The 13,225-nt window shown below is 43.3% G+C and overlaps 1 protein-coding gene across 2 annotated transcripts in view; it reads left to right on the top strand.

Moving 5' to 3' along the window:
* The window catches only part of GLCE (glucuronic acid epimerase), a 66,872-nt gene extending 55,003 nt beyond the window's left edge, over window positions 1-11,869 (top strand). For both annotated transcript variants that reach the window (XM_080930525.1, XM_080930524.1), the window contains one exon: window positions 8,357-11,869. In XM_080930525.1, coding sequence (XP_080786651.1) covers window positions 8,357-9,381 — 1,025 coding nt within the window. In that variant the 3' untranslated portion in view covers window positions 9,382-11,869. The remainder of the gene's footprint in view (window positions 1-8,356) is intronic.
* Window positions 11,870-13,225: the final 1,356 nt, after the last annotated feature.

Raw genomic sequence — 13,225 nt, 5'->3', positions numbered from 1 at the left:
CCTGTACTAATCAATATCCATGAGAACTAATGGGTCCATTACTTAAAAAGACAATGAAATAATCTTAGCACCTCAGGCTTAATCTCGATGATGAAATGTCAGATTCAGAACTCATTGCTCCCTCACCCTGGAGTAGGAAAATAAAAGACGAGCGTGGGCAAGGCTCCTTCGTATTCGGGTTTGTTTTGTTCTTTATTGATGGCAGACATTGTCTTGAGTGGTGCATTTAGGATGTTAACGCAGTGCAAAGAAGGGATGACTTTTAGTTTTTCTTACAACTAGAAAGAACTCTTTCTCCCATGCCATTTTGTGATACTCCAGTGCATAGAATGTCTTGGCGTATCATAAAGCACCTGCCATGGCTGGGTGAGAGGTTACAAGGAAATGCTTAAGTTGCCTTATAACTAGGGAGCTTTTGCAGCAGGAAATTATTACACGAAACATAAGAATGTTCGGTTTTGGGTGAACCCAGGGAGTTTCATTTTACATGGATAGTGCTGTCTGGATGCTGGTAGAAAGTTGCACCCTTCATGCCGTCTCCTGGAGTGTCGGGATGGTGTGCATTCTGTCCTGTTGACAGCGGGTCCCATTGATGCCTTGCTGGATGCAAAGGTACTCACACATGCCATATGCAGTGAGGGTGCGTCACCTTCACCTGCCATTCATTCAGTGGTCAGTTGCTAGAGATGAAACACTGTTTGGGTGGCTTCAAGCACACAAAGAACTGTTGGAAGCCATGTTGTTAGAAGGATACAACTACTCAGTTGCTCCCTGTTGGTAAGTGTTAGCTGGGAATGGCGTGCACTTGTTATTGTGGGAGTTACACTACAGGGTGAGGGGAATGGTTGCAGCTACAGAGAGATAGAATCAAGGAAGTAAGGTGGCCTCACCGACACATGGCTGTGAGCCTTGAAGATGTTTACAAAATACAGCTTTGTGGGAAACAGTCCAAAGCATCTTTGTTGAGAGGTCGAGACTTGTCTTAAAAGCATGTAAGAAGGGAAAGCTCTGAGGAACTAGAAATTCCTCTTTTTTTGTTTTCAACCCTCAAAGAAGTTTGCTTTGGGAACAAAATCATCTTGAGCAAAGAACTGTTTTGTAAGAAGATGTGCTAGTGCACCTGTGACCCCAGCACTAGGAAGCAGAGCCAGAAGAGCGCGAGCTGCAGACCCTGCCTGGAAAATCACCATTTGTGTCTGCAACCTATTCTCTTCATACACTAAATAATAATTTCCTGTACACATATATGTCTATACGGATGGCTGGATGGACAGACATGGCCTTAGTTGGCCTCAAACTCACTATGTAGTTGAGGATGGGATGAACTCAGTTTTTCTGCTTCTCTCCCAGTGCTGAAATTGTAAGCATGAGCTAGCATACCTAGCTCTCTTCTGTATCCATTCTCATTTGAGGGGCATCTGGGTTGTTTCTAGCTTCTGGCTATTTATTACAAATAAGACTGCTGTGGACATGGTGGAGCACGTGTCCTTGTGGTATGGTGGGGCATCTTTTGGGTATATGTCCAAGAATGGTATAGCTGGGTCTGCAGGTAGAACTATCTGATTTTCTGAGGAACTCCAGATGGATTTCCAGAGTGGTTGTACGAGTTTGCAATCCCACCAGCAATGGAGGAGTGTTCCTCTTTCTCCACATCCTCGCCAGCATCTGCTGTCACTTTAGTTTTTCATCTTAGCTGGTTTAATCTTGACTGGTATGAGATGGAATTTCAGGATTATTTTGATTGATTTGAATTTCTCTGATGACTAAGGACGTTGATCATTTCTTTAAGTGCTTCTCAGCCATTGAATATTTCTCTATTGTGAATTCTCAGTTTAGCTCTGTACCCCATTTTTAATTGGCTACTTGGTTTTTTTGGAGGTTAACTTCTTGAGTTCTTTATATTTTGGATATTAGCCATGGTCAGGTACGGTTAGTGAAGTTTTTTTTTCCCCCCAATCTGTAGGTTACTGATTTGTCTTACAGAAGCTTTTCAGTTTCATGAGGTCTCATTTATCAGTTGTTGATCTTAGAGCCTGAGATATTGGTATTCTGTTCAGGAAATTTCCCCAGTGCCAGCGAGTTTGAGGCTCTTTCCCACTTTCTCTTCTATTAGATTCCGTGTATCTGGTTCTCTGTTGATGTCCTTGATCCACTTGGACTTCAGCTTTGTACAGGGTGATAAAAATGGATCTATTTTCATTCTTCTACATACAGACCACCAGTTAGACCAGCACCATTTATTGAAGATGCTTTCTCTTCTTCACTGTATGTTTTTGGCTTCTTTGTCAAAGATCAAGTGTCCATTGGTGTGTGGGTTTACATCTGGGTCTTCAGTTCTGTTCAATCAATCAACCTGTTTGTATCACTGTTGATTTGTAGTACAGTTTGAGATTAGGGATAGGATCTCTGCCTGCCCCCATGTTTTTGCTATCCTAGGTTGTTTTTCCATATGAAGTTGAGAATTGCTCCTTCCCATGTCTGTGAAAAATTGAGTTGGGATTTTGATGGGGATTACATTGGATCTGTAGATTGCTTTTGGTAATATGGCCATTTTCACTATGTTAATCCCACCAATCAATGAGCATGGGAGATCTTTTTATCTTCTGAGGCCATCTCCTATTTCTTTATTCAGGGATGTGAAGTTCTTGTCATACAGATTTTTCACTTATTTGGTCAGAGTTACACCAAGATACTTTATACTATTTGGGCTATTGTGAAATGTGCTGTTTCCCTAATTCCTTTCTCCATCTGTTTATCATTTGTGTAGAGGAAGACTACTGATTTGTTTGAGTTCATTTTATGTCAGCCACTTTGCTGAAGTTGTTTATCAGCCGTAGGAGTTCTCTGGTGGAATTTAGGAGTTCACTTATGTATTATCTGCAAATAGTGATATTTTGACTTCTCCCTTTCCAGTTTGTGTCTCCTTGATCTCCTTTTGTTGTCTACTTGCTCTAGGTAAAACTTCAAGTATTATATTGAATAAATAAGGAGAGAGTAGACAACCTTGTCCCAGATCTTAGTGGGATTGCTTCTAGTTTCTCTCCTGTTGCAGTAAATATTAAAAAATAAAATGGCGTTTCTCTTTAGAAGCCCTGCGATCTCACTCCTCAGGCCCAGATTTAGTTCGGAGCCTCACGCACCTCTGGCACCCTGTCTGAGCCGCCACCACGGCCCAACTTATCTGCGAAACTCCCTTCCCTGACGGTTTTCTACCACCTGTTCTCTGCCTCTGTCCCAGGGTGTTTCTGTACCCCAAAATCCCACACACAACTCTATAGCCCGATAGCTTTTCTCTCAGGTTTATATGTTCGACTCTCAATCCACAAACCCTCTACACAATAAGATTACATCAAATAGACAAAGATACAAACTGCCCTTCTATATTCAATATTAGACCTATAAAATCCTTAATGTTCATAGCTATTTAACGCCAATCAATCCCACCTGGGTCTAGCTGGTCCTTGGGAACCTCCATCTTACCATGACCTCCACCACCTGTCTTTTCTCTCCACCTCCCTCTCCCCGCCCAGTCACTGGCTTTTCTTTATTTACTAATTAAAATGGGAAGGTTCAGATGTAGTCACCTCTTGAGTACTTGGCTGGGCAGCCCTTCTTGGGGAAGTGAAATTAACATTAAAATACAAATAGCTTCTGGACAATCTACACTCTCCATTTGATTTGATATTGGCTGTTGGTTTGGTATATATCGCTCTTATTATGGTTGGGAATGTGCCAGGAGTTCCTGACCTCTACAAGACTTTTAACATGAAGGGGTGTTGTATTTTGTCATGGCTATTTCAGCATCTAATGAGATGATCATGTGGCTTTTTTTCTTGAGTTTGTTTATATAGTGTATTACATTGATGGATTTCTGTATATTAAACCATCCTTGCTTCATTGGGATGAAGTCTTCTTGATCACGGTGAGTGATGGTTTTGATTTGTTCTTGGATTCGGTTTGCGAGAATTTTATTGAGTAGTTTTGCATCGATATTAATAAGCAAGATTGGTCTGAAGTTCTCTTTCTTTGTTGGGACTTTGTATGATTTAGGTACCAGAGCAACTGTGGCTTCATAGAATGAATTCAGTGATGTTCTTCTGTTTCTGTTTTAGGGAACAGTTTGAGGAGTATTGGCAGTAGCTCTTCTTTGAAGCTCTGATAGAATTCAGCACTAAAACCATCTGACCCTGGGCTTTTTTTGGTTGGGAGGTTTTTGATGACTGTTCCTATTTCCTTAGAGGTTATGGGACTGTTTAGTTTAGCTGATCTTGATTTAACTTTGGTACATAGTATCTGTCTAGAAAATCATCAAAATTTTAAAATTGGATGACCTAGCACCTCATGCTTATAACTAGTTTTCCCAAAGCATTCTTTCCTTCCATTTTCTCCACCTCTCCTCCCTGGCTTCTGCTGAGTACTTCCCCTCCCACCATTTTTCCTACCTCAACCAAGTTTGAGTAGGGCTGTTCTCATCTGATGTAGTAAACATGCTGACAGTGAATGAATGAATGAACAATAGTAGCTTTATGTAGGGACACTGACTTAAAGACTTCTGTTTTCTAGCTTTACTGCATGTAATTGACAAATGAATTAGTATATATTTAGGGTGTACAATGTGATGGTTTGAAGGAGATACAAGTTGAAAATTGGTTACCAGGATCAAGATAGGTAGTTTATACAGGGCTGGAATCCAACGTCCATGTCGGGTGGCTTACAGCCACCTATAACTCCACCCCTAGGGGATCCGGATTTGATGGCCTTGAGCTTCCCTTGGCACCTGCACTCACATAACCAGCCCCGATACAAATACACGATTAAAAGTGACAGAAGATGGTTCACATGCCCGTCCTCGTAGAGTCAGTGTGCGCTGGTAAGATGGTGGGGAGCGCCGGCATGTCTAAAGGTGTGCCGCAGCACTGTCTCCGCCATGCTGCAGTGAGCACCTGAAGGCTCCGTCTCCCTGTCCCTCCAGTTTCTGAGTGTGCCATTCTATTTCTGAGTTCGGCTGTCTTGCTAATTATTATGATATTCAGTGTAATCAGTACAGTAGCGGTCTGCATTCCGTGTACGGTACCTGCCTTTCTGTGACTAGTTTCATAAGCATTGGCTCTCAGATGGCAGGATTTCTTTCTCTCAAACACACATCATCCATTCCCCTAATTGTCACACACATGCTGTTTCCATGTCTTGGCTATTTCTACTAACCTCTCAATGAACGTGGGATATCTGTCACCAACATACCTCTTTGAAATAGTAATTTTGTCTCTTTTGCTAAGTGGAGACCCAGAAGTGGGATTTTTGGTTCACCTGAGTTCTGGTTTTAGTTTGGGGGGAAGCTTTATACAGATTGCTGTAATGGCTGTGCCAGTGTACATTATGACTCAAGTGCACAAAGATCCGCTTTCCCCACCTCTGCATCAGACCTTGGATAGTGTTTATGCTTTCCTTGATAATCCTAATGTATAGTGATGTTATTGTCCTATGGCTTTGTACATCCCTTGGGATAAGAGATGGACACCTTTGCATATATCTTATGACGGTTTATGACTTTGGAGATTGTCACAGTTAATTAAAGAATTCTTTCATTTATTGCTTTTGTTTTCTACTGAGTTCCTTATGTGTCATGGATGTTACCCCTTCGCAGATCTATAATGTGCAGATATTTCTTCCTGTTTTTATTTAGTTGGTTTCTAAGCTTCTAGTTTGATACAGTCTCACTGTTTGCTTCGGGTGGTGGTGATGGTGGTTTTGGCATCTGTGCTTTCCGTGTCAAATCTGTAAGATACTTGGCAGCATGTTTGCCTCCAGTGTTGACTTACACATGTGCTGTGTGGACCAAACCGAAAGTTTTAGTAGCTCCTGAAAATAACTGCTCAAGAAAGAGGGTCTGTGGGCATGTGGGATTCCAAATATAGGGAAGTCAGAATTTCCGTTAGTAGACTGGAAGGAGGACACTGCAGACAGCAGTGCTCTAAGGAGAGCGGAGACGCTCACCTGCTGTGTTCTCTGTTCACACAGCACCCCTTATTCTGCCACTCAGACCCCACTGTGGAGACGACTCCAGGTGCTGACTGGTGAGCACTATGACTTCTTATCGGTCTCTGTGTCTCAGAGCCCTTCCGCTAGTGCTAAGGGCTAGAAAACTAATAATCGGACCTTTGAGAAGGTTTGTTCATTACTGAATCCTCTGGACTCCTGGTATATTAATATATAATAAGAGGATTGATTAGACTGTGTCACTGAGTTAAATTTTTATAAACAAAACAAAAAATTAGAACAACTCTGGAAGGAAATAGATTTCAGCTTTCCTTCATCTGGACTTTAAAGATGTAGCATTGTCCCCAGACTGCCAGGACAGATGTGATACTTAATATTGTTGGAGGGATGAGTTATTACCCAAGATAAAAAAGACTCATCAGAGTCTACTGTGCTGAGTATAACTTAATCCTGTGTGATCCATATGTCAGTTCAGAATCCTACAGTGTATCAGTCAGGCAGTTGAACTCCAGCTTCAGGTTTCACTTTATGGAAAGGAGAGAACTAGTCAGAGCAAGCATGCTGACATCTTGACAGATAAAACTAAGTGCTTACTGTTGTGGTCAAGTTTTAAACATCGCCCAGGCATTGTCTGACTTGTAAGTCAGCTGTGGTGTTCTCATTCTTAGAACAGTTTCCATAATTGTCTCCTTTATCAAATGGAGTCATTAAGAGCTCTGGGCCATGTGTAATCTGCTGTGTGCTGTTGGAATCCAGCATTGAGACATTTGACTCCACATGCTGACGCCGTCCAGGCTGATCTGATCTTTGCTCCTGAATATCCTCTCAAGGACTGATAGCAGCAGACATCTGCTTTTATGGCTCGGTCTGAGAGAAGGAACCTGCTGAGTATCTCTTCAACATAAATCTTCAGTGTCTTTTGTCCTTCTTGGCACTTGGGCCCAGAAACCTGGATTACAGGCCTTGCTGTACTTGTAGCAATTTAACCTCACAAAACCTGCGGGTCTTCACCTTTAAATATGGAAATAATCCATATTTACCAACCTCAGGACCAAATGATTGTGTGTGTGTGTGTGTATGTGTGTGTGTGTGTGTGTGTGTGTGAAATTTAAGCCATGTAAAGATTAAGATGTTTAAAGTTTGTGCTGCAAGTATTGTTTGTTTATGTGACGTGCGTGTGCTCTTCTGGGTGCTGGCCTTGCTGTTTGGCTTTAATGTGCACAGTGTCTTCTGATAACTGTTAGGTGAGTATCATTCAAAGGGCCATCCTGCTAAGAGCCAACTATCACTGTACAAGAGAAATTTCATATTTTATAATTTGATAAATAAAACAGCTTTTACCATTTTATTAGCATGTGCTAATTAGCAGGTGGCAAAAATCACCATCATTTGTCACTGTTGTAAGCCATTGTCTTTTAAATTGTCAGAATTATTTTGCAAAGTTAATATTGTCTCTGCTAATTCTTGAAACAGGGACTTGGAAAGGTCTGGTTTGCCTTTCAGAGTCTCTAGCAGAGCAGGAATTGTGAGGGTTTTACCCGTCCCTCTTTTTATCCTCCACATGAGCCCATTGTTTAATGTGCAGTAATTTTGTTCCCAGTTCCAGAGAATGTAAAGAATAAACATCATCTTCAATATCAAATTAAGAGCCACACTGAACGCTCTGGGTTCTGCCCTTTGTGTGTGACAGGTTACTCGACTGTCTCAGGAGCACAGCTGTGAAGTGGGAGGAGAGCAGTGTGCTCACAGCTAGGGGCGCCAGGTAACGTCCAAAGTGTGGGACACAGACTGTAAGGACCAAATACAAACAGCATTAGCAATGAAATTTCATACATTCTGTCTACAGCTTTAGCTCTTGTAACAATGTGCATTGAACCAGCTGTTGGCTGTGTTTTCTCCCTTTTATGGAATAAGTGTGCTAGAATAACCAGTGACTCCTGATCAGTTGGCATTAGATCTACAAAACGCTGTTTTCTCAGCATTTCGGTTTTTTTTTAAAGATTTGCTTATTTATTTCATGTATGTAAGTACACTGTCGTTGTCCTCAGACACACCAGAAGAGGGCATCAGATCCCATTACAGATGGCTGTGGGCCACCATGTGGTTGGTGGGATTTGAACTCAGGACCTCTGGAAGAGTGGCCAGTGCTCTAACCACTGAGCCATCTGTCCAGCCCTTAGCAAGTCTTATTTATTTGCTCAGAATCCTTTCTGTAAACCAGAGTCAAAGGTAAGGAGAAGCCATCATTAATTTTGTGGAGTTAATTTTGTGTAGTCAGTAGCTGTCAAGGATAAACTACAATTAAATCTTAAGTATAAAGATACTTTTATTCTAACCAGTCCTTGGTCTGTCCCCACAGAAGCCGGTGAGGGTGTGTCTCTGCATCTGGGAAACACAAAGGACTTCATTATTTCATTCGACCTCAAGCTCTTAACAAATGGGAGCGTGTCTGTGGTTCTGGAGACCACAGACAAGAACCAGCTCTTCACTGTGCACTATGTCTCAAATACCCAGCTGATCGCTTTTAAAGACAGGGACATATACTATGGCATTGGGCCCAGAACTTCGTGGAGTACAGTTACCAGGGACCTGGTCACTGACCTCAGGAAAGGTGTGGGCCTTTCTAACACAAAAGCTGTCAAGCCAACCAAAATTATGCCCAAAAAGGTGGTTAGGTTGATTGCAAAAGGGAAGGGGTTCCTGGACAACATTACCATCTCAACCACAGCCCACATGGCTGCGTTCTTTGCTGCTAGCGACTGGCTAGTGAGGAACCAGGATCAGAAGGGTGGCTGGCCAATCATGGTGACCCGGAAGTTAGGGGAAGGGTTTCAATCTTTAGAGCCAGGATGGTACTCTGCCATGGCACAAGGGCAAGCCATCTCTACCTTAGTCAGGGCCTATCTTCTAACGAAAGACTATGTATTCCTCAATTCAGCTTTAAGGGCAACAGCCCCATACAAGTTTCTGTCAGAGCAGCACGGAGTTAAAGCTGTGTTCATGAACAAACATGACTGGTATGAAGAATATCCAACTACACCCAGCTCTTTCGTTTTAAATGGCTTTATGTATTCTTTAATTGGGTTGTATGACCTAAAAGAAACAGCAGGGGAGAAGCTTGGGAAGGAAGCGAGGTTCTTGTATGAGCGTGGCATGGAATCTCTTAAGGCCATGCTGCCCTTGTATGATACTGGCTCCGGGACCGTCTATGACCTCCGCCACTTCATGCTTGGCATTGCTCCCAACCTGGCCCGCTGGGACTACCACACCACCCACATCAACCAGCTGCAGCTGCTCAGTACCATTGACGAGTCCCCAATCTTCAAAGAGTTTGTCAAGAGGTGGAAAAGCTACCTCAGAGGTGGGAGGGCGAAGCACAACTAGAGCTCAGCAGCGCGTCGCACACGTCTACATGCTGTGCTGTGAGAAGAGACCTCCGCCCTGCTCATCCCGTGGCCTCCACGCAGTCCCTCGGTCTGGGAAGATTTGCTCGGTCGCCACTGCCCAGCACTTACCCGAACCTTAGTATGGAGTGCTTTTAAAATGTGATTGCTTACATTTATACTGAAGCAGGCTTTTAGAAAGGAGTGTGCTGTAGTGCAGTAAACGTGGGCATAGCCAGGGTCGGGGACTGCTTTTTAAAAGTGTTTCTTTCCCGTGGATTCATTTCTTGAGGGAGTGAGCATTTGTTGCATTTGTTCAATTATATATGGAAAATATTTTGAATTATGGTTTTCTTGAACTGTGTATATCTAAACACAGCCGTGTTCAGGTTCCACGGTCACATACATAAGCACAACTAAATGAAACTTGTTGACTGCACAAGAAATTACAGACATGCTATGCTTTATGAAACTTGGTCTACAATCAGTAAAAGTCTGGGAATCGTCTTCCCCACCTCTGCCCCAGTGCAGTGTCTCTGTCACTGTCTAGAAGGCTGGACTCCATTTCAAACTCTCCTTTGCTAGTTTTCTCCGTTGAGAGGACATTGCCCAGAATGTTAATTATAAGCCTAAATTGTGGCAGACTTAATGGTTTGAAACTAACCATTGGTACTTCCTCCCTGAAAGAAAAGTACTGGGCTAAATGTTACGTTCATGAGTCACAGTAAAGTTTTTCCTGCCTGGTTTGTCCCCATTGCTTTTCATGTCATCGTTTCTGTTTCTCTGAAGCTTCATTTTGAATGATTCCAGCTTTGAAACAGAAGAGGTGCCACCATGTCTGCGGTCTGTGCCATCAGATCGGAGTGAGTTTCAGAGTCCACATGCACAGAGGTGCCTGCTGTAAGGCTTCGGGCATTAGTAAAAGCATCCGGGATTGGTTTTGTTCTGGGTTTTGTTTAGGGTGTGGTACTATGAAGATACTTGGGTAACAAGAGTCTCACACTTTCTAGGGACAGACAACGGAGCACATCCATGCTGTTGGTCAGATGCACGTTTAGGACGAGGTGGATGATCCACCCACACATCGTACTTCTGTTGAAATCAGCTAAAACGAGCTGTTGAAACTGGAACACACGCACACACACTCATGCACACACACATACATCATGATACATATGTAAATTATATTAGCATCAAAGGAGACGGGAAAGAAGATCTGTACTGAAGACAATACTAAACTGTTGAAAAAGAAGCTTAGACTCCCAGTTCGTATGAGCACACCTTCATTACTACAGTGTAATCAGTGTGGTCATTACGTTCCCCACGTTTCCCTCTGGTTCTCACACACCAGGTGTTTCAGCAACATCTGAACATGCACACTTTGTCTCAGCAATAAAAACTCCCTTTTTCAGTACCTATGTTCAAAATAAGGTTGCCCACCTGGGAACGCTGTCCACTATCAGATTTGTTACCGGAGTGGTCCCGACTTCTGCTCTCTTTTTGCATACGTCTTCAGACAAGAGGAGTCAGTGAGATAATCCTGGAACTGATTTTGTGACGAACACCAGTGCCTTACCAATATGGTTGTCCCTTTCCACTGAAGAGGGACAGTTGTTCTGTTTCTGTTTCTGGTGTAGAAATGGCAGCTCACTGCTGTTGCTTTTCCACTGCCTTTCACATTGCAGCAGCCGCTTGACTTGCGATCCCAGAATCCCCTGAGAAGTCACACAGGCATGGGGATGCCTGTGTGTCACCCGGAGGTTAACAGTGAGACTCTGGCTGGGCAGAAGTTGGCCTGTGAAGTGGGGGCCACGGCTCGCTGGCAGGTGCAGCACTGCCCCGCACCCGTGTGGCTTTGCCTCCAGAAAACTAGAAAGTTTCCTGGTTTTGAGTCATGTAAATGTTTACTTATTCTGAGCATAGAGAGAGCAGGGAGGGTATTTTACATTTCATTGTGATTCTTTACTTTTTTTCTTTAAGGGTATTGGTTTGGTTCACATATCTGAGCTAGCTTCCATGTTGAATCTGTTGCCATTTCAGCAGTAAGAGCCAAAAGTTCCTAGCAAAGGGCAGGTTTGACCCTTTAGGAGTCACTGTGTATAACGGCTTCATTCGAGAGCCACACGGCACCTGTGAGCAAGTGCAGAAATGACACGAGCACTCCGCAGATGTGCTGGGCCTCTGTCTGTACAGACTGCCAAAAGCTGCTGTTTGTTCTTGTGACTGTTTCCTCGTTTCTCCATTGTACGTGTGGGTATATGCCATGTGTCAGATATGCAATAATGTGTTTACCGGACGCCCTCTGGAGGGAGGTCCTCTGTGAAGCTGTACAGCCTCTGCAGTTCAAGCACAATGTGCACACGTTAGTTTTTATACAGCGAAACTTGATTTTTTTCAAATGGAAAGGTATTTTGTTTCTATACAAAGTTAAATGGGTTGTTTGTGCTTAATGTGAAGCTGCTTTATAAAATTGTAAAATAAAGTTTCTATCTCGAAAAGAAATATACTTGGACATTTCTTTTTCTGCTGGTTTGTGATTATGTGAACCTAGCAAGCATTTGAGCAATATTTCTGGTTGAACCTGAAAACAGGGAACCGGAGAATCTCGCAGGAGCCTTAGTCTGCAGGAGAACCAGAGCGCACCAGACAGGCTCGGAAGATGAAGCGCTGCACGGCACTCGCCAGTGGGAGTAAGGAAGGGGCAACCTGAGCAAACACTCGGGTACCCCAGCTGAGTGTGAGCGTGCCCTCCCCGGCTACCGGCTGCCACTTCCCTGCTGCCTGTCCACTTTCTGTGCTCACCTCTTTAGAATGATCAGCACCACCTTACAGTCTCTGTGGCTTCATCTTTCTAAACTCCACACACAAATCTATGCTAGACGTCAGTTGATTACCAGTAAGCTTAGCTTTCAGTGGCCATGCAAGTCTCACACAGGCTGTTCCTCTCTCTTGGAGCTGTTCCTTGTCTTCCACCATAGATGAGAAACAGCTGTGTGGTCACAAGACGTTTGGACCATAGTGGGTCACAGACTACTCTTGCTTTAAGAGTTAGCAGTGAATCTCACACTCATTTCTTCATTGCCCTTGGGGTGCAGATCGTCCAAACCACAGAGGCCTTGATACCCATAGAGCACTTCTTTCCTGCCTGTAGATAGGCCGCTCAGTCTTTCCAACAAGAACCTAAAACTGAGTTATAACTTTTAGACTAAGGTAAAAAGAAAAGCAAAGCAAAAAGCCAATCTGGATCCAGTGCACTCGGAGTGGGAACTCGGGTTCCGTGTGTGCGCGTCATCCTCTGTGTGGTGTTTGAGGTTTGGTTTCTGTGACTACTGAATAGCAGTGCCTCCACTGCTGAGGAGGTGGCTGCAGAGCTACATTCTTCCATCTACTAAGGCTGCTGCAACAAAACACAGGGCAGCTTAAGCAGCAGAAATTCACATCCCCAATTCTAGCAATGAGAACTCTGTAAAATCAAGTTGTAGGTAGGGCCGGTTTCTTTTGAAGTTGCTTTTCCTTCTTTCTGTCTTCTTCCCAGGTCTTCACATGGTTGTCTATATTTCTGTCTCCTAAGGAGACTAGTCCCACTGGATTAAGGACTATTCCTATGACCCTGTTTTTATACGTATCTCCCCATACAGTTATATTTTGATATATTGAAGCTTAAGACTTCAACATGCCAATTTAGGGACAAGGTGTCACAATTCAGTCCATAATGACCACTCTTCACACCGAACACAAAATGGTCATTTGATAATTCATAGAAAAGTTCCAACTCGGGTGCTTAGAAAACACAAATGGGCAAAGATTCTTTTTTCTTTTCATCCAAACCAAGGTTTCCCCTCCCT

This window comes from Micromys minutus (assembly GCF_963924665.1).
Source record: "Micromys minutus genome assembly, chromosome: 16".
Lineage (NCBI taxonomy): Eukaryota > Metazoa > Chordata > Mammalia > Rodentia > Muridae > Micromys > Micromys minutus.
The sequence above is the reverse complement of the archived record's forward strand: the minus strand, read 5'-3'. Positions and strand labels throughout refer to the sequence as shown.